The following is a 21,732-nucleotide window of genomic DNA, read 5'->3' as shown; positions in this document are numbered from 1 at the left end:
CTGTCCTGTCAACACCTGATGAGTATACCTTGGACATGCAGCATGAAAAATCCTTGAAAAGACCTCAGTAATGCCAATTTACATACTCTCAGTTAAGGATTTCTTTTTCCTGAGGAAGAAAGAAATTTATTTGTTTAAATTACTTGCCTTTTACATCCAGAAATGATGTCTTAATACCCTTCATAATAGCCTCTGTCTTCGCAAAAAACTCTAACACTTTTGTGATGAAATAGAAAAGTTTTGGTCAGCAGAAATTTAACAGAAGACTCAATGTAGAATGAAATGTAATATTGGAGAAAATATTTCTAATTAGGGCCATGCCAAGGAACATGAATAAATGTTATTTTGGGAAGGCTGTTTTAACAAATGTTACAGAAGTCAATAGCATTAAGTTCAACATGAAGCCAGGTAATGTAGAATTTTTTTTCTTCTACATAAGGATTTTAAAGTTTGGACATAGTTACTGCTGACTCTTGGAAATTTAAATTTCAGTTTAATGTTTATTACAAATCTGAATTTTTGAAACTGCATTCCTGAGTATATCTTTCTTTTTAATTGATGATCTGTCTTCATCTGTTGTCCTTCTTTCTCTTTCAGATAATCCTAGGAGAGACTCTTTCTGTCATTTATAATCATTTGCACTCAAATTCATTTGTCAGAAATAACTACATAGCCACTATTTACAAAGCCATTGGGACCTTCATTTTTGGAGCAGCGGCTAGCCAATCGTTGACAGACATTGCCAAGTACTCCATAGGTAGACTTCGTCCTCACTTCCTCGCTGTATGCCAGCCTGACTGGACACGAATCAACTGCAGCCTGGGTTACATTGAGAACTTCCCTTGTCAAGGAGACAAGGCAAAAATCAATGAGGGAAGGTGAGTCTAACTAACCTTGTATACTTCATTATAAGACCTGTCTCTTAACTTGGGACAAAGAGTTTGAAATTGCTGCAGCATTTTTTTTGTGATTCTGTAAGAATAATTCTTCTAGAGTAAGTTTCTTGTAATAAGTTTTAAACTTTGGCTTGCCATGTCTAGACGCTAGTTTTCTTTCTGATTTGTGGAAACTTGCTTTATATTAACGTACAGAAGAACGCATAAGTTAGTGTGGATTCATTTCTGCTCTTTTACAAAATGTGGGTGATGTTTCTATTTACATTTCTAAAATATCTGCATGTCCCACGAAGACAAGAGTTTACTTTAAAAACTGGATGCGGAACAGGAAGGAGAACAGTTCAGATATGAATGAAAACAATTTAAAACTGGGATGTATCCATATACATTGAGGTCCCTGGAAGATTGCCTTTAGAGAAACTTCTTGCCATTCACTTTCCAGAAGACCTCTGTGGACATTTACTCCTCTAACGCTCCTCTCTAGGTGTTCCAGTAGCATGTGTGGTACTCCTCAGCAGCCCCAGGAAAATGTTGTATATTGATTTGTTGCGGGGCCAGGTCCAGCTCCAGGTTATACACACCTGTTCAGAGGTGCCAGCAGTAGTTTATATTTTGAATAGCTGTCAGTAGTAGAGGATCAAGTGTGTGATGATAGATGTGCAGCATATCAGACATCCTAAAATGAACAGAACTTCATATAGGTAGTAAATGGATAAATTTGAGTTTATTCTTTGAGAGATGAAGGGAGTGTGCTTCATGTGCAGTTGCTTTTAATTGCTCTTCTAAGATACCACTGATAGTTGGATGGACTTTCCATGCCTGTGAGTAGCCCTGTAGAATCAGAGTAGCCACTACTATGGCCTTTTATCTGTTCCAGGAAGTATGTGATCTGCTTCTGAAGACAGTAATTTTCTATATAACTGTCAACTTTAGTTTGTTAAAAGGCTGAATAAACAAAAGAAAATTTCAGTGAAATTTAGAGGAAAAAAGGAATTTCTAAACATACCCTTCAGACCTTAAACACTACTGACTTTTCAAAGATCTGATTTTTATTAGAACAACCTTAATAATTGAAATAAAGGAGATGCTGCTTCCCTCAAGATAAAAATTTGTCTTGGTGTCTTTCCAGCTTTTGAAATTTTGGTGTGCAGTATTTCCCAGAAACTAACTCTTTAGAGTTTAAAAGAAGGTTAAATGGTAACTTAAAGCACGAGAGGGAGAGAAATACAGAATTTTTGTGCTACATTACATTGTGTCTGGGATAAAATGTTTTGAGGATTTTTTTTGCTTTAACTTGCTAAAGCTGACATTTATTTTTATTGTGCAGCTACTATGTGACAAGATCCTTGTTTAAGTTTCAAATGGAATGAGTCTTTAAAAAATTGCACATCCTCAGAATTGTGTGGCTTTCAGCATAAAACTGGGGTAAAAATTCAGTCTGGGCGTAACTCAAGTCCCTTGAGTCTTCACTTGAACTTCTGCTTTGAGTTTAAAAATGCATCTGAAATGTGAAGAGAAAAATGTGAGAAAATTTGAGTTGATTGTAATGACTGAAAAGGTCTTGGACATAAAATTTTCTGGGTTTTGAGGATGCTGAAAAAACAAGCTTATACTCAAACAAGGAAACATTTTTGTTGCATGAGAATAAACATGGGGAAACAATGGCATAGTGATTACTTCACTTCAGACTTCCATATTGGAAGCAAGATTTGTCATTATATCTTAAGTGATGAGTGTTCAGATGTGTATTCCCAGCTACTGGTTTGTTCCTTTTTTCCATTATCCATGTTGCTCTCTGGAAAACAATCTAGGAGGTCTCTCTTTTTGGTCAAAGCTTGCTTTGAAGTGATGACTTCAGTGTGAGCTCACCTGACGATGGTTCAGTACCTGTCCTTGATAGGCAGTCTGTTTCTACTTCTCAGGGTTTTTTATATCTAAACTCAAATGTTACTGAATCAAGATGGCCTGTTCTTTGTCCTTAAATAAGGCTCAAACCTTAGCCTTCATTCATCTAAGTGAGCTTTCTTGCTGAGCCTCTTTGATCGCATTTATGGTTTTTTATGTGTCTCCAGCTGTAGCTTACAGCTAGCTAAAAGGAGAGAAGTCAGCATATGGTTTAATTTCTTCAACTCTTCAATTCACTGACGTTTACTCTGGAGTTTATTTGTTAAGCTTTCATTTAAGGTACAGACTTGGAGGTGTTCCAGTCTACCATTGAGGTGTTGTTGGCTTGTTTTTGTTCTTCTATTGAGACATAGATAGGAGGGTATTTTGTCTTGTTCATAGAATCTTAGAATGGTAGAGTTGGGAGGAACCTTTTTATAAGATCTGTTCCAAACTGGATTTCATAAATGCCAGATGTGTTGCTTTGTGATGGAATGTTATTGTCCTTTTGGACTGCAACTAAAAAATCTGGATTGAGTTTCAAACATGGGTAACTGCTGGGTACAGCTTTTGGTTTTTAGGGTTTTTTTTGTTTCTAAATAATAAAAATTTAAAGTCTTTATGAATGCAGTTCAAAACTCTCTTGGACATTTTCAAAATAGAAATATTGCCACTAGCTCCATAACAAAGTGGTTTAAGTGTTGTACAAAGAGACAGTTCAGTTCCTGCTCCTGAGTGGAGAGAGCAGTATTCATTAGAGAAAAGAAAATATAACTGCAAACATTTCATTCCTCACTTTCTTCATCCTCTTTAAAATGGAGAAAGCAGAGTTACTACACATGTAGCAGTGTTCTACAATGTTCAGGCAAACCAAGCACTTTTCTTCTCTGCTGCTGAGACACAGAGCAGCTGCAAATGTGGAGGTGTAACTGCAGCATGTTATTTCTTGCAGCAACACAGTGCAAAGTTGGGAGTAGAAATTAGGAGCTCAGGTCCTTTGCAGAGAAGGATGTAAGATTGAAACCTAAATAGTCTTTTGACACTCAGCTCTTTAAGCATACAATTTTATCTATGATAGGAGATTTTTAACAAACCAGTTAAGAATATGTTTGTGTATTTTGCATGTGAATACATACTGTGTCTTTCATAACCTCTTATTTCTGAGCAAATAGAAGATGGTGCAGGTGATGTGCAAATAAGGTCTGCAGTGGAGGTACTCTAACTGGTTGCCTTAATTCTTTTCTGTGGTATATTAAGGAATTTGCTGTTAAAACTTTTGGAATCAGGTTCTAAATCAATTCTGATGACATGCTTTAATTTTTCACAGATTTAGAGTCCATGTTCTCCCTTAATCAGGGCAGCTGAATATAAGAGTGAAAGACAGCAGTGATGAACTGGATGCCATCATGTTCATTTAGGCTCCTCTCGTTGTACTAAATTTGGTTGCGGCATGCAGTACAGTTTGCTGATTTATCCCATTACTTTAGCACTGGTTAACCCAATTCCCATCAGCACCCACCTTTGTACACTTCATTATGAAGTGTTTTCCCATGTGCAGTAGCCCTGGATTTGTGCTGAAGAGCTCTTAGTCTACTTGCTCAGGCTTCTTGAGTTTGCTACAAATTTTTTTTGCATGCAATATTTATTGCATTTTAGCTGAGTAGTTCAAGTTTGTCACAATAATGCAATCACTGACTTGATAGGCTAACTTTTTTAGCTTTTTTTACTGGTTATGACATACCTGTCAAATTCAGAGTTCTGTGTTTGGAGGAGCACTGAAAGCTTGGTGAGTAGGGTCATCCAAGAAGCTGTCCTTTCCGGTTTATCTGTCAGCTCACTTAGCACATACACAGAAGTGAAACCTTTGAACCTGAAGTATTAAGCCATGTTGTACAAGTCTAGCTACTTCGGAGTCACTCTGTGCAATCTAAACTCTGTTAGACTCCAAAGCAGACTTGTACAGCTAGCAGAGGTGTGAAACACTTTATTTGAAGTAGAGTTTAAGATTGAATAGGTTAAATTCTCTAATTTCAGTCTGTCACTTTTTCCTGTTTGTGATAACAGTTAAAAAAGGTTTAAGTGTATAATCATATTACTGCTGTCTACAGATCCAAATTACAACTTGGATGTAACAGGGGAAAAAACTATTCCCTGCTTCAGCTGATGTATTGCTCCTATGCTGGCTGCATTCAAAACAAGCTGTGTGTAGACTGCCATCACAAACTCAAAATGTAATCTTCAAAGCAGCCTTCAGGAAATTAGAGCTGACTGTTTTGAGCATAGTAATTTCTTTCAACACAATTGCCAAGGAGGTGCCTTTTACTAATCACTTGCCAGGAATTTTGTTTCAGCTTTGTTTAGGGCCGTTTCTCAGGTTGTACTCATACATGCTTGTGAGTGCAGTTTAATTACCTGAAGCAGTTCCCACTAGCCAGGCGTCTTGACTGGTATGAGACTAACCTGTGTAACTTTGTTTTAAAGCTCAACCAGACTTTCAAAAACTTACATTGTCTGTTCTATGCACACTGTCAAAACGAACTGTGTTTTGGTTGGGTTTTTTTTGGTTGGTTGTTTTTTTTTCTTTTTAAGAAAAAGCTGTGTTCAGATTCTGTATGCTGTTTTGGTAGTTCAAATTCATGATAACTCAAAATTACTGACTTGGTAAGCACACCCTGAAAATTACTTGGGAGCCAGCTATGGCTAATCAAGCAGTTAAGATGTATTTTCTCATTTTTGGCAGAATGTCACTGATCTGCAAAGCTTATGTCCAAGTTAATAGAAGGGAAAAGTCTCTTAAGATACAACTTCAGATAAATGTGTGACCGTGTTGCTCAAACAGTACTGTAGGAACTCAATGCTCATGGTTCTCCTGCTGCCTCTCTTCCCTTTTCCCCTTCAAAGATTACAAAAAATGGTTTGTACACTTGCCAAGTGCTTCGTGCCCAAAGCAGTTTCTTATGCCTGATTTAACAAGGGCTATCCCTTTGTGTAAAATAAGACCCCTGTGAGTCAGGACAATGTTATGTGGCTAACTTGTGCAGACATGGTTAATGTCTGTAATCTAATGCTTGTAAGAGCAAACTATTAGTCCTTGGTTTGAGTCCTTCTTGTCACTATTTTTGCTTTTACTCTTTCCTCAGAGAGGACTACTAGGAAAGAAGAGGAAGCAAAAGTCCTGAATTTTCTCTTCCACCCCCCCCCCCCCCCCGTTTCTTTTTTTTTTCCCTGTTGGAGAAAGTTAAGTAGAAAAGTAGCAGAAAGTTAAACTGCTTCTTCTGTGTGTTCAGTTACATAGAATGACAAAGTCAAAACTGACTAAAGAGACCTTGTTTTGTAGTGATTTGGCAATATGCATGTGGAAAGACACATTGCAGCATGCTAGTTGATTAGACTTTGCAATATTGAGAGCTCAGAACATAAACATTTGTGTGTGGTACAAATGTCATGAGTTGGTAATTTCTTGCTCCCTAGATAAAACTTTGGAAGTTAAAGATGCAGGTTGGCTGCTGCACATTTCAAAAGGAAGAAATAGTAGGGAGATGAGATTTTTCCTTACTGTTTATTTTACAATGAGAAATTCATTCCTGCTAGTAGTTGCTGGTACAGACTGCTGATGACAGGTGCAGAATAGCTGACTTACTAGTTGTTGCCCAGTTAGTGTTCCGTCAGTATGTAATAGTAATGTTTAAATAAATAAAATTTGCATTATGTCTGAATACTTGGATGTATTCTGAGATTATTTCTTTAGTTCCCAGAGAGGAGGGGGGGTAAAAAAAAACCAACAAGAAATTATGCCAGAAGAATTTTTTAACAAACTTCAAAATCTGATCAGCCTTGCAGGGAAGATAGGCCTGTGGTACTCATAACTGAGTGAAACCATTTCATATTGATCCTGAGATTGGAAAAAAGTTCTTTATACCTCTGTTTCTTGCACTGTCTGTAAGACTTGTTTCAAAAGAATAATGTTAGAAATTAGAAAAATAGTGCCTATTTCTACCTAGAACCTTCTAAGTCTGTTGTATGTCAGTAGGATAAGCAGGAAACTTTCGTTTTTGTCAAATAAGGTTAAGGGAAGACAACCTTTAAAAGGGAACATGTGTAACAGTCTGAAAATAGTGCACATAGTCTCATGTACATTAAGTTTCAGCATTGTTAAGGTTTTTACACTGTTTGCCACTAGTTAGAGTTGAGTGGATAAACTTTTCACCCAAAATATGATTAGGGAATTCTGCAAGATGCTAAGTCTCTTGTTGAAGCACCTCTTCAACAATGAAAATTGTAATGAAAATTGTCCAAGTGATGATGATTACAGAAGTGGAAAGACAGTCAGCTCTTTCCTTTCTGTAAGTGTAAGGATCCATACTCAAGTGTGGGTTTACTGACAGAGAAGGAAGAAAGTAGAATAAATGCAAATACTGTATTTGGAAGATTGAGTTCTGAGTAGTTGCTGATATTGTTAAGTACATGAACTATTTGTGCACTTGCTTAAAACATTAAATTGTAATAATCACAGGAGTGCTTAATTTCAGAGTCCACAAACTTTTCAGCCCCCACTGATCTTGGAAGATGTACTTGTGCAAGTTCAGCACTTAAGAGCAAGTGCTTTGAAAACATGTTGATTGCTTAATGCGGAGAAAAAGTAATTCAAAGAATATGGTGCTTCACCTTAGGAACTAGCATAGGACTAGCACTTTATTAAACCACATCCTTATGGCACTGAAATGCTAGGAATATTTCCCTGATGAGCATGTGGAACTCCTGGGTGTACTTAATGCCAATGTACCGAGCTGCAGTTCCATCTGACACGTGCTCCTCCAGATCAGTGGAATGGTGTCGTGATTTAGGCCCACCAGGGGACAAAAGACCATGATTAGACTCAGGTCCAGGACAAAACAGACCAGGCTACTTGGCTTGGGGAAGAAAACAGAAAATAATTTAATTCAACACCTGAACAACTAAAACATAACCATAAAACCCCAAAACATAACAAACAGAAAACAACACAGAGTGGTACAACGATGAAGAGCACAACCAGCCCTTTAAGACCACCTTCTCTACACCTCTTCCTGGGCTCAGAGCCCCGATTCCAGTGTCTTTATCACCTCCCCTGCTGAATGGCTCAAGGGGGCAGGGAATGGGATTTTCAGTGAGTCTATTCCTGATGGCTTCTGCTGTTTGTCTCTCCTCAGGGAAGATGGGCTCCACACCAGTCTTCCCTGCTCCTTCACAGGGTACCTCACACACGTGGCAGCCCTGAGGTGCATTCATCCCAAAAGCTGCAGCTCCTTTCTGCCTCTCGTGTGGATCTGCTCTGTGGTGTGCAGGCTTTCCAGCACGGCCTGTGCCATGGCCACCTCCTCACACAGTCTCCTGCCCATCCGGGCACACTCAAACAGAGCTGCTGGTGGCTCTCAGTCCTGCCATGGCCCTGCATGGGTTGCAGAGGCTCAGCTGTGTTCTCGACACGGGTTGCAGAGTGGTCTCTGGTCTGTTGCTCCTCCTTCCTTCCTCCTTCTCTGACTGTGGGGTCCATGTGGTTGCCTCCATCTTTTACCACTCATACACCTCCTGCCAGCACTTCAAATTCCCGTCCCCTAAATAGTGATCGCAGAGGCACCAGATTGGCCCAGCTGGGCCGGAGGTGGGTGTGAACCCAGGAGCCGAGGGAGAGTCCAAGAACTTTTTACTGGGTCTTCACTGCAGCTTGCTCCCCCTGTTAGCAAGCAAAAGCTACTCCTTGCTAAACCATGACAAATGGGTAACACAAATGTCAGTGGAAGCTTTGAGGCAGATTTAGAGAATCCAGAGAACTGAAGATAGAAAGAACTAGCTGGATTATCCAGTCTGTTTTTTTTATTTGCTTTGATGTGGGAGTGTGAATAATGTTTTGCTAGGGCTCTTGTTTTCCTCTAAGGGATCATTCCAGAATTCAGTACTTATATTAGGAAGATGCCCTTATTCAGCTTCTGCAGTGTTTATTGTGGCACCATGAGATACACTCTCTTCTGGTTTATCCCTTTCTACTGTCATTTTTAACACTTTGATTTCTCACCATGTAATGCTCCACTGTGCCAGATACATTTAGCTTTTTCCTAGTCTTATGTTTAACTAAAGCTATTAAAGTGCAAACATCTTGACCGGGAAGTTGTTTAAGTATTTCTTCAGGTGTCCTCAGGAAGAAATTATGTGGAGACAAGACATCCAGCCTGTTTACTGATCTCCAGTGTTCAGTAGTTTGCTTACAGAATTATAGAACCACAGAATGGTGGGTGTTGGAAGGGATGTCAAGAGATTATCCCATCCAGCCGCCTGTTAAAGCAGGTTCACTTAGGTCAAGTTGCACAGGAACATGTCCAGGTGTGTTGGCAAACCTCTAGAGAAGGAGACTCCACACACTCGCTGGGCAGCCTGTGCCAGGGCTCCCTCACCTGAACAGTTAAATAGTTTTTCCTTAGGTTTAAGTGGAACTTTTTGTGTTACAGTTTTTGTCTGTTTTCCCATGTCCTGTCACTGGAGACAACAGAAAAAAGTGCCACCCTGTGCCCTTGACATACATCTTTTAAATACTTGGAAGTACTGGAATGGAATCTGTGCCATTGATCACCACCCTCTGGGCTCTGTCATTCAGCCGGCTCTTGATCCACCTCACTGTCCACTCATCCAAGCCACACTGCCTGAGCTTTCTGATGAGGATGTTGTGGGAGACAGTGTCAAAAGCCTTGCTGAAGTCAAGGTAGATGCCGTCCACTGCTCTCCTCTCATATAGCCAGTCAAGTTCTACTTTTGTAGAAGGCTATCAGGTTGGTCAAACAGGATTTCCCCTTGGTGATTCCATTTTGACTCTCCCGATAACCATCTTTTCTTTCATATGTGCAGTGATAACATTCAGGATGAGCTGTTCCATCACCTTTCCAGGGATGGAGGTGCAGCCGACCAGCCTGTAGTTTTCTGGGTCATCCTTCTTGCCCTTTAAGACAAGAGTGACAACACACTTTTAAAAATACTGCCCAGCAGACTACTTAACAAGCTTTTTCTTGCAAGTAACAAATGATCCCTTTATTTGCTGTGTTATGTTCCATCTTTCTGCCGATGGAAGAAATGGGATTTTCTTCACATGGGCTCTGTTCCCTGGACTAAGTTGCCTTTTTGTGTGGAAAGGAATAAAACAGAATGAAATGCATATCAGTGTCAAGTCCTCAAAGATGATGTGTCTTAGACTTGCTTACATGGGATTAGAACTCCTGGCTAAAAGTATTGAGTGGTTCAATTATTTCTTGTAGGAATTGTTTGTACTTCAATTATTTTTCCAAGTAACCTTTAAAGATGTAGACTCACATTAATAAACTGTATTGATTAATTATATCAGTCTTATGGCAGCGTTTTTAAGAAGGTATGTCTTTACTTTTGTCTTTATCATAACTTATGTGAAATTTAAGACAAAACTGTTTCAAGAAAGCTAAATAACCTTTCATTTACCTTGTTTTAGTACCTTTTTGAGATGTCTATCTTTACTATATACACTGGAGACCAAGAGTATATTTTAGACCTTAACTGAGATTTGAAACTAGTTACTACTGAAGGCATTCTTTTAACTTGGTACTAATGTGTTGCCCATGTGGAAATAATTAAGGCTTATGATTTTTCCTGTAAAATAAAGCCTTGTTCCACACACTGGAAATGATCTGTGAGGTAGATATTGATGGAATAGAAGGCATGGATCTCTGCAAAGTTGCTGTTCTGGTGTCAGACTGCCATTTTGAAAAGGATCCAAATGACATTGCACTTACCAACTCTATTTTATGACACTGCAGTTTCACTGAATACTGCTCTAATCTTTTTCAAATAATATGTCCTGAAATGTCATGTGCAATTTCCTACTAGGATAAGCAAGCCTGTTGAGTTGACTGTACCATTTTCTTTATAAATCTATTTTCTAATACTCTGCATTCTGAGGACTAGTAAATATTAAGGGTTTGGAGTTTTTTTTAAGAGAAAAATGTATTTACTTTTTAAATGCTAGGCAGTAAAATCAACAAATGAAGCCTGATCTGTGCTGCCACATGCCCGGTTTGTTAGGCAGGACGTCTTCCTGGCTTTGGGGAGACATTGTTTGTGTGCTGAGGAATTGTTGGGAATTTTTTCCAATGTGGAACTTGGTGTTTGAAAGGGTTTTAAGATTTTTTTTTTTTTTAAATAACAAAAATATTTGTTTTTAAAAAAAGTCTAGAGACATCAGTATTGCCAAATAACTTTCACTGGGATTGTACAATGTACAAATTGGATCGATACTTTGTCTCAGTTGTATTTCTGGCAATACTTTTATGTGCAGAGCACAACGTTTTCAATCATGTACAGCACACTTATCTGTCTGATGAGAATGCATTCAGGTTTTGTAACCTTCAACTTGGAACAAGGCATTCTTAATGTTACATTGGGCTAATACTTTCCTAAACCCAGAAATGCCAGTAATTGGCAACTCCTTTACAGTGGTGTAGGAATTAGAAATTAAAAAACTGTATTTATTCATTTTCTCACTTATTAGCCTTCTGAGGTCCTTTGGGTGACAACATATTGCCTTCAGGAACTGTAGGAAACATCTTACAGACAACAGGAATAATCTGAAAGTCGGTGGATAAAATACTGGTACAGGAGCCAAGAATTCCTTGTTCTCTGTCTTCTGTTCTGTAGAACAGTATGCTTTGCTTTCGTGGCTCAGTTGACATGTTTTCCTGAAAGACAACTCTTCAAAATGCTTCTTGTATTTGCTTTTGTAGAGATACTTAATTAGTGAAGAATGAGAATACTGAAGTGTAGAAGAGATGTCTAGCTAAAATGTAATTTAATGGTTTTGATTTTAAACATCTGAGGATAATACAGTCAATGTAGTTTTTCTATTTAAGAACTGAATTGAAAATTATCTGTGTGTGTGTGCGTGAGTGAATACAGGTGTGTAGTCACACACAGACAAAAGTAATCTTATTCTTTTCAAGATGACTTTAGTATCTCTGAAACTGCAGGCTGTTGACAGCACTTTGACATGACTGTAAAACAAGAATGCTAAAACCTTTGGAGGAAACATGGGTTTTTTCTGTTATCAGATGCACTTTCATAATGTTTTCCATACAGATTAATACAGGAAGTATTGCAGTTTCACCTGTGCACAATCTTGTTTATTGCTGCCTTCGTGGTATATTCATAGTAGATGTTTAACCCAGTTACCTTACTGCACATCAGAGCTGCCTCCATAGAGCTACTCTCAACCTGAAGAAATGTTTCCCTTGACCAGGAATTTCCTTGACCTCAGGCTCTCTACTTTGGTACCAAAACAGGAACCTGCAGGATAAGGTGGAGGACAGTTTGGAGAGCTGTGGAACTTTTTACTAAGTTGGCCTTGTTGATGTATGCCTGGCTCTAAAGTGAGGAGCAGCGTGTTATGTAGGCAAGTTGCACAGACCTGGTTGGGACCTGACTGATAGCCTGTGAAGCAGCACCCTGGCAAGGCAGAATAGGAAAAACAGTTTAAGTGCAGTTTCTTTCATCTCTTCAGTTAATATTGAATGAGAAATGCATTTCTATTTTGCTGTCTCTTCTTGATGAAGAGATGGGTAGAATTTGTTTTATAGCTGAGATACTTGGCTCCTCACAGAAACAGCCTGTGTAGGGGAGGATCTTGCCAAAGACACCCCAGGCTGTCAGCATCAACTGTCCCTACAGTCTGGACCTGCTAGAAGCCTTTTGGGTTGAAGGCAATGTTGACAGTCCTTAAATGAGACAGCAGAATGTGAAGCTGTTTGTACAAATGCTATGCAAGGTGTCATCTTTTGCAGTTGGCTGGCTAATGAACTGCCTTCCTGACTCTCCCCCTACCCTGCAATGAGAGGTGTTTGTGGTTTGCATGAATTGAAAACATTTCCCAAAGGTTGCTTTATGTTTGGGTAATAGGATAAACAACTACATACAAGTTGTTAACTGCTGCCTCTTGATGGTGACCAAATGCAACAAATTGCTTTGGGGTAATTTGTGTCATTTGTTCTCATATGCCTACTGTGACAGTTGGATATGTAGTTTTTAAACTTTATGGTAGTTACAGTATTTGGGTATTTATCAAGAAGATAAAACAAGTCTAATGCTTTAAAGGACCCTTGATTTCTAGCTTTGTGCGTGTGTTCACTTGATGTTCAAACTTCAGTTGAAGGGCTAGTAGTTACTACCTGATGAGATCAACTTAATGCTGGAATAGAGCAGCTGCTGAGTAGGGAAGGCTGTGTGTTTGCCAGAAGCTGTTGTGAGACACGTGTGATGGCTGTTGTGCCTAAATAGCCTTCTTGAGGAAACTTCATGGAGATGTTCAAATTTCATCACTTCAGTTCTATAAGATAAAACAAGTCTCACCATAGGCTCAAGTGTTACAAAAGAAAAGTAACACGATGTTTGCTCTTTTCTTTTCCAGACTATCGTTTTATTCTGGCCATTCTTCATTCTCCATGTACTGCATGCTCTTCCTAGCAGTAAGTATGATCTTTCCATCTAAGTGGCAACAAAAAGTCTGTTAGTTACCTATTACAAAAACTGAAATATTTACTTATGAAAAGGACACTGTTTTTTGTAGGGTGTTTGTCTAGACAATGGAAGATTTCTTCCTAGGGGATATGGGAGAACAGCACCAATAATGGAACAAGAAGTAGAATTATGTTCAATATGCCTAAAGATACTTAATGTGGTAGTTGGCTTGTGTCTCTTGTCTAAAATCAGCCTGGTCACAAGTGGGTTTTGGAAGATGTGTCGCAACTTAAATCTAGTTGTATTGAAAGTATTGCAGGCCATATAAAAATATATTGTCTGACTTAATGAAACAGGCAAAGCCTATTTAAAAAACAAACCCCTTGAACTTAAACCCTGATCAAACATGGGTGGGCCCATAAGCACAAAGCAGCCAATCTACTTGATCTTTAAAATATTAAATTTTCTCCTGTCTTGGGGGCAGGCAGAGAAGGCAAGGGAAGTGAGTGAACAGATCTGTCAGTAGTAGATAGTAATAACTAGTAGATAGTAATAATATAGTCTATACCCTAATGCTTCAATTAGAGCCTACCATGTTTCAGTTCAGGTTGTCCCAAGTAATTTGAGTAAATGATCTTCACTCCCAGCATAAGCTGTGTGACACTGAAAGGTGGATTTGGTTGTTCTCCCCCTACTTATTTGTAACACAGAAGGTATTAAACAACTCTGTACAATGCTATTGTTAATGTAGTTACAAAATTAAGCTCTGGTTTTGGATATAAAATGCTAACATAACGCATAATGGCAGGATCTTCACAGAACTCCGCTTGCCTTCCCATCTTCATTGCAATTTTTTCACCATCTCATGGCAATATTGTGGCATTCACAGTGAACGGACAGATTATTCCTATTAAACTAAAAGCCCTACAACCCCATAGAGAAAGGGGTCTTTCTTGAACTTTATTGTAAAATAAAGCTTTTTCAGCAGCCCAGTGCTAGATTTGCAGTTTGTTTATTGTTAAACCTGTTTAGTTCCTCTCTTACTCATGTTTATCTAATATAAAGACAAAGAGATCATGAAAATGAAACTTCCTGGGTTTGATTAGAATATAGTACAACTTCCTATTTGTCAGATGGTTGGGATTTTTTTGGCCTTTGGTTTGTGTTTGTTGCACTATAGATGCACTTGTGATGAGATTCCAAAACTATTTCCATAATACAGTGGAACACTTCCTGCTATATAGCAACCCATTAGTGGTTTTTAGAAGCACAAACAAAAGATATAAGAGAAAGCTTGCTGGGTGTGTGGCAATATGTATGGCTTATAATTTATGCTGACTGGATTACAGCAACTTGGCAGGGATCTGAATGAACTTTTACCTCTGTCATATGTGTTTAGGAAGAGTCCTGTTTACTTGGTCATCAGGAGGACTTCTCAGCTGGTGCAGACTGAGAGAAAGGAGCTGCTATTTTCAAACCTTTCACCCATTAGTTAAAATCTAGCATGATTTGGAAAAAAAAAAAGAAAAAAAGCAGCCTTTCACAGGAAAGTTGAGGGTTCTTTATTTCGAAGATATCTCATGTGGGTTGAGTAATGTTACCTGTGGCATGGCTTTTTGAATCCATGCAAAGAAGCTTGTCTGGAGAGTTCCTGAACAGGCAACTATGAACCTTACCTGTCTTGGGGCTTTGTGTGTGTGTGAGCTTCACTCTTATCTTTCTGCATGGGGGAGAGGTGGGACAGTGGAAGGCAAGTCTGTCCTCTGAGTGCCACTTTGAAATGCCATAAATGCAGAGCTTGTGCCAGTCCAGGTTCAGCAATGAAATGAACTGGCTGTGTCTCCACTACAGAAACTGACTTTGTGTTGATGCTGCAGAGAACATGTCTGTATGGATGTCTTTAACGTTAAAGTGTCAGGTTAAAAGAGTTAAACAGTTAGTGTTTTAGTGGACATGAGCTTGTTACTCAGTAAACTAAGTTTCTTCTCTCTGGCTGAGCTGTTGCCCAGTACGAGGCTTTGTGAAGATTACATTTCTACTTTCTTTTGTCCCATAAGATAATTCATACAGAAACTACTAGGGACATCCAAAGAATGTCAGTGACTCCTGTGCAGGGGCTTTCACCTTGCTGATTAACATAGTAAGGTTACTGCATGCCAACCTTTACATTGAATGGCATCTTTGTATTTAACAACAGCAAACAACAACAGCAACAGGTTTCTTTAAAAAATTAGTATCTTCAAGCAGCTAGTTATTGCAACCCCCACCCTGCTCCTCTGCCCTGTCACCCTTGCCCACATGGCCAGGCAGTGTGCTGCTGCTGCTGGCTCTGAACCAAACCTGGGGCACTTGATAACCTGTTTGTCATCTGAGTTGTGCTGAGGTCTAATGGCATGCATGTATGCATCTGCATGCTGAGGCCTGAGACAGGACAGTGTCGTTAATGCTCAGTGCTAATAGTAGGCAATGTTGATCATAACCAGACACTGCCTTGCTGGCTTCTGGAGGCACTGAGGCAGTGCCATGTCTACAGGCTGCAGAAAGTAGAAGTGTTACTTGCTGAACATGTTCAACATGTCAGGTTATGCATTTAAAAAATGAGGGAATGCTCTGGCAGGGGGTAGTCAAAGAGGAAACAATCCCTGCTACAGACGGCACTAACACTGCACCTGTGAAATGAGGCAGTTCTTAAAGCCTGTGCCTTAAGTAAAACCAGTTTGCAAAGTACTAAGCAAAGCAGTGGAACACTTCTGCAGCTCCAGTTACTTAAATCAGAATTGCAGGATTACCAGCTAGTTAAATTGTAGCTTTATTCTGTTCTGTGTACTTCTGTGTGATGGATCAGAAACAAATGTGCAGTGGTTTGTCAGAGTTTTCAAATGTTTCAGATGCTCTAAGGCTCTGGTGACATGAGAAATTCCACAAGTGTCAGTGGGTGTTGTGATGTTGAAGTTCTGACTGCATGGCTTCACTGTTATTTGGAGAAAAAAATGGAAATTTTGAACATAATCCTATGGTGCATGTTCCTCCTCATAGTTCTGGCAGTACATGGAGAAACACCTGACAGCTTAGGCTGTGAAGGAATGTGAATGTGAATTTAATGTGAAGGAAGTTGTTGACAAAGACTGTAAGCTGTAGCTGCTGCTGGATGAGTCCAGAGTAAGGAGAAAAATGCATTTATTCTCTTTGATAAAACACTTCTCTAACAGGTTCTTAAAAAATGATAGTATGATAGAAATGTATAGGGGTTTTAACAACTTTTGGGGAGTATTAAATAGTTTATATAATCTATCTATTTAAAGAAGAGGTAGTGTCTATCACCATTCTTACAGCGTAGACATCACTGCTGCATTTGTATCTGGATGTTGATGTTGTCCTGTACGTGTATGGAAGCTGTTGGATCTAACTGGACCAGTTAAAGGTTTGGATTCTCAGCGTGCTTTGAGTTTAGACTTATAACTCAGTATATGGAATTAGTGAAATCACAGGAAATGAATCTGCTTGCAGATTATCAGGCCATGAAGTTGTGATGGAGAATGTATATTGAGATTCATTTGACAGAGCTAGATGGGTCAGTTTGGGTCCAAATAGAGCTGTTATCACTAACACACTTTTGCCAACAACAGCTTCATGTGGAAACTAGAGGGAGTTAGACCTGCAACAGTATGTGGGAACCCAGTGACCTAATAACAGATGCTGGATCCCAGATTGTCTCCATTGTCCCTTCCTGCTGCTGCTCCTCAACTTTCATAGTTAAACCACTGGCACAATCTGTCCTCTACCCACAAACCCTGGGTTTGGAAGTGGGAGGGCAGGTGTAGCTGAACAGGACTCCTAGCCCTGTTTGTGTACCACAGCCAGCCCCTTCCCCTGAAGTGGGAAATGTTGCAGTTGATCATATGTGCTGGGTGTGACTGAATGGTAGTTTTCCATAGCAGCCCTCACAGTGCTATGCCTTCTGTTGGTAGCTAGAAATGTATTTGATAGCACAGTAGTGTTTTGGCTCACACAGTATTGAGGCTGTCTGTCCAACATTTCTTCCCCACCTTCACCAGTAGCTGTGGGTGGGCAGGATCCTGGGAGGAGACACAGCGAGGACAGCTGACCCAGGCTGACCAAGGAGATATTCCATACCATATAACATAAGCTCAGCAATATAAACTCGGGTAGAAGATCGGGAACAGGGGCCATCTGAAGCAAGCATTATGCGTGCCCTAGCTCTGCTGCCTGGGGAGTGGCCAGGCATCACATGTTAACATCTTTCATTCCTTCTGCTTTCATACACATGACCTTTGCTGTTACTTTATTAAATTGCCTCAATCTCTACCCAGGAGGTTTATAAAGTTTTTGCTTCAACTGTTTGTTTTGTTTTGGTTTTTTTTGACTTCTCCATGGTTTGCTTGGGACTTACGGCTGTCAGTGATGATGAAATTATTATGAATTTCCTCCTGTATGTTTGACCTGAAAGCAATACCTCGCAGTCCTTGGGCTCTTCTAGAGAAGGTTTCTGTAACTTGTTAGGCAGAACAGAAAAATACTTTCTCCCAAGTAAAAGGAACACATTTATTGATTTGTTCTGTTTTGTTTTGTTTTGTTTTTTCTCATCAGAAAAGAGCCAAACATTAGCATTAGTAATGGAAAGAAGTATTATTGTTTGTCCTGCTTTATGGTAAAATTATGTCAATAAACAATTATATCTGCAGTGTACAGCCAAATTGGGGCTAGAGGACTAGAAACCCAAAACGCATTACCAGCAGGAAATGTCTGTACACGATAGATAGTACTTTTGATATTGAGTTATTTTATTACTAGAGCTAGCTTTTTCCCCCATTGCACGGGAGGCAGCTCCTGCATGGAATTGCCTTTTGATGGCAGTGTGCAGCTGTCTTAGAGGCCTGACTGGTACATATTCTGCCTTTTCTCTCTAGTCTGATCATTTTTCCCCTTAATTTAGCTGTCCAATGGGTCACTTCCCTGTACCAACTCACCATAGGGCTATTCAGACATCAGAGGTGGCACAGAGAAGTCAGAAGGAATTCATGGAGTAATAGACATAGACCACCCCTTAAAAGAGCACCCCAGATATACCTACACCTTGAAGTAACAGCAGACTTGTATCCTTTTCCTTGACTGGAAGGAGAAAAAATAGTTCTGAAATGGTCCCGTTTCCTCCTTTTTCTGTCTAATCAAAGTAAAAGAAAAGAACAGATAATATTGCAGCTATACCAGGAATCATAAATACTTCTTTGTTAAGAAAAGGAGATATCGTTAAAAAGTCAATTTCAACTTAGATGTCCAGTGCTTTCTTAACACACATTTCTGTTGGGATGTTAGCTTGTTGTGTTTAAAATTGCATGGGATAGGCATGTCCGTGTTTAGGCCCATCAGGGAACAAAAGACCACGATTAGCCTCAAGTACAAAAGACTTGAGAATTGCCAAAGGGCAGGGAGAGCTTAATTGCTGCTTAAGTTTCGGGACAAAACAGACCAGGCTACTCGGGGAAGAAAACAGAAAATAATTTAATGCAACATCAACTGAAGCATAACCATAAAACCCCAAACATAACCAAAATAAAACAACAGAGTGGTACAACAATGAAGAGTCCGACCATCCCTTTAAGACCATCTTCTCCCCACACCTCCCCTCTTCCCGGGCTCAGAGTCCTGATCCAGGTGTCTTTATCCTCCCCCCCCCCCCCCCCACCATGAACAGCCGAGGTGGGCAGGGAGTGGGGGTTTTTGTCAGTCTATTCCTGATAACTTTTGCCATTTGTCTTTCCTCAGGGCAGATGGTCTCCACACCAGTCCTCTTGGCTTCTATGCGAGGTACCTCACACACGGCAGCCCTGCACAGGCTGCTCTGACATGCATTCGTTCATCCCAAAGGCTGCAGCTCCTCTCTGCCTCTCGTGTGGGGCTGCTCTGCGGCCTGCAGGCTCTCCAGCACGGCCTGGGCCATGGCCGTCTCCCCACACAGGCCCTCGCCCATCCGGGCTCACTCACATGGAGCTGCTGGTAGCTCTCAGTCCTGCCGTGGCCCTGCATGGGTTGCAGGGGCACAGCCTGTGTTCTCACAATGGGCTGCAGAGTGGTAAAAGAAGCTGTAGCACTAGTATGTAATATCTGCATTAAGACAAGATTGTCTGTGGCAGGCTGTTAGCACATCTTGTGATGGTTGGACATTGCTCAGAACTGCAGCTTTTAAATGTTTCACTGGATTTATTACACTTAAGAGTTTGTGCTAGCTGAAATATGATTAATAGCTCTTACACAAAGCTATTTGAGTAATAGCTTTTATGTAAACTAGCTTTTATACAAAGGAATCTCTGACCTTTCCTGTAACATGCAGAAAGGGAAGACTTGTTTTGCAGATCTTCACAGAAATAGGAAGCTTGGAAGAGCTCTGAAGGGGTCTTTTTTCCTCCCCTGTTGTCTAGCCTGAGCAGGGCACAGGCGTCTTGCTCTGTACTGCTGGATTCTTGGGAAAGGCTGGAACAGGGGTCAGATAAACCATCTGCCTTGAATATTTTTTCTGTTGCTTTATAGCTTTATGCAAGAATCCAGTGTTAGTATCTCAGCTCTTTCATTCTCTTGGAGGTGAAAAGTGCCACATAGTAGTGTGTAGTGCAGAGTCCCCAGTCCTCAAAGAAAGGCAGTGATGCTGACCTACTGATGAAGTTGATGGTGAAGGTTGAGGGTAGCCTTGGCTGCAGCAACTACAGGATAGTGGGGTTCAGGATCTTGTGTGGTAGGAACAGAATACCAAGCAGGATCACAGCCCTGGGCTTTAGCAGGCCCAAATTTGGTTTTTTCAAGCAATTCCTATGAGACATTTTGTGGAGCAGAGTGTTACAGGATAAAGAGGCCCAAGATAGTTGGTCTCTGTTCAAAGATCACTTTTTCCAAGCTCAAGGTCAGAGCATCCCAGCAGGTAAGAAATCAAGCAAGGAGCCAGGAGAAATGCATGGTCTATAGATCATGGAAGGAAGGGATGGCTAATTGGGATGAATATAAGACTCTTACCAGAAGATGTAGGGAGGCAACTAGGAAAGCTAAAGCCTTGTTGGAGTTGTACCTTGCAAGGGAAGTCAAGGACAAGAAGAAGGGATTCTTCAAATACAGTGTAGATAAAACTAATACTAGAGACAATGTAGGCTCACTGTTGAATGAGGTGGGTGCCCTGGTGAAAGAGGATACAGAGAAGGCAAAATTACTGAATCCCTTCTTTGCCTCTGTCTATACTTCTGGAGACTGTCCTCAGGAGCCCCAGACTCCAGAGGAAGTCAGGTTAAAGGAGGAGTTCTGTTTGGTTGATGAGGACTGGGTTAAGGATCAGCTGAGCAGTCTGGATGTACATAAATCCATGGGCCCCGATGGGATGCACCCGCGGGTGCTGAGGGAGCTGGCAGAAGTCATTGCTAAACCACTCTCCATCATCTTCAGTAAGTTGTGGAGAACAGAAGAGGTGCGTGAGGGCTGGAGGAGAGCAAATGTCACTCCAGTCTTAAAAAAGGGCAAAAAGGAGAAGCTGGGTAACTATAGACCCATCAGCCTCACCTCTATCCCTGGAAAGGTGTTGGAATGACTTATCCTGGGTGCCATCTCCAGGCATTTAAAGGACAAGAGGGTCATTAGGAGCAGTCAACATGGCTTTACCAAGGGGAAGTCATGTTGGACCAATCTGATAGCCTTTGATGAAGATGTAACCAGGTGGACAGGTGGTGGTAGTGCAGTGGAACTGGTTTATCTGGATTTCAGTAAAGCATTTGACACCATCTCCCACAGCATCCTTGCAGCAAAACTGAGAAAGTGTGGGCTGGATGATCAGGTAGCGAGGTGGATTGTTCACTGGTTGAAGGGAAGTTATGATCAATGGGGTAGGGTTTAGTTGGAGGCCTGTATATAGTAGAGTCCCTCAGGGGCTGGTGCTGGGAGTGGTACTCTTCAATATATTCATTAATGATCTTGATGAGGAACAGAGGGCACTGACAGCAAGTTTGCTGATGATACTAAACTAGGGGGAGTGTCTGACACAGCAGAAGACTGTGCTGCCATCCAATGAGACCTGGACAGGGTGAAGGGTTGAGCAGGGAGAAATCTAATGGAAATTCAACAAGAGCAAGTGTGGAGTCTTGCATCTGGGAAAGAATAACCCCATGTACCTGTACAGGCTGGGGAATGAACTGTTAGAGTAGCGTCGGGGAAAGGGACCTGGGGGTCTTGGTGGACAGCAGGATGAGCATGAGCCAGCAATGTGCCCTCATGGCCAAGAAGGCTGGTGGCATCCTGGGGTGTATTAGAAGGGAGGTAGTGAGTAGGTTGAGAGAGGTTCTCCTACCCCTCTACTCTGCCCTTGTGAGACCACATCTGGAATTTTGTGTCTAGTTCTGGGCCCCTCAGTTCCAGAAGCACCAGGAGCTGCTGGAGAGAGTTCAGTGCAGGGCCACAAAGA

At 40.7% G+C, this 21,732-nt stretch overlaps 1 protein-coding gene across 2 annotated transcripts in view; it reads left to right on the top strand.

Annotated features, from left to right (window-relative positions):
- The window catches only part of PLPP1 (phospholipid phosphatase 1), a 66,960-nt gene that overhangs the window by 37,718 nt on the left and 7,510 nt on the right, over positions 1-21,732 (top strand). For both annotated transcript variants that reach the window (XM_062017690.1, XM_062017689.1), the window contains exons 3-4: positions 598-878; positions 13,231-13,288. In XM_062017690.1, coding sequence (XP_061873674.1) covers positions 598-878; positions 13,231-13,288 — 339 coding nt within the window. The remainder of the gene's footprint in view (positions 1-597; positions 879-13,230; positions 13,289-21,732) is intronic.

The sequence above is a fragment of the Colius striatus genome, chromosome Z (genome assembly GCF_028858725.1).
Source record: "Colius striatus isolate bColStr4 chromosome Z, bColStr4.1.hap1, whole genome shotgun sequence".
NCBI lineage: Eukaryota > Metazoa > Chordata > Aves > Coliiformes > Coliidae > Colius > Colius striatus.
Note: the sequence above shows the minus strand (reverse complement) of the source record. Positions and strands in the feature narration are given on the sequence as shown.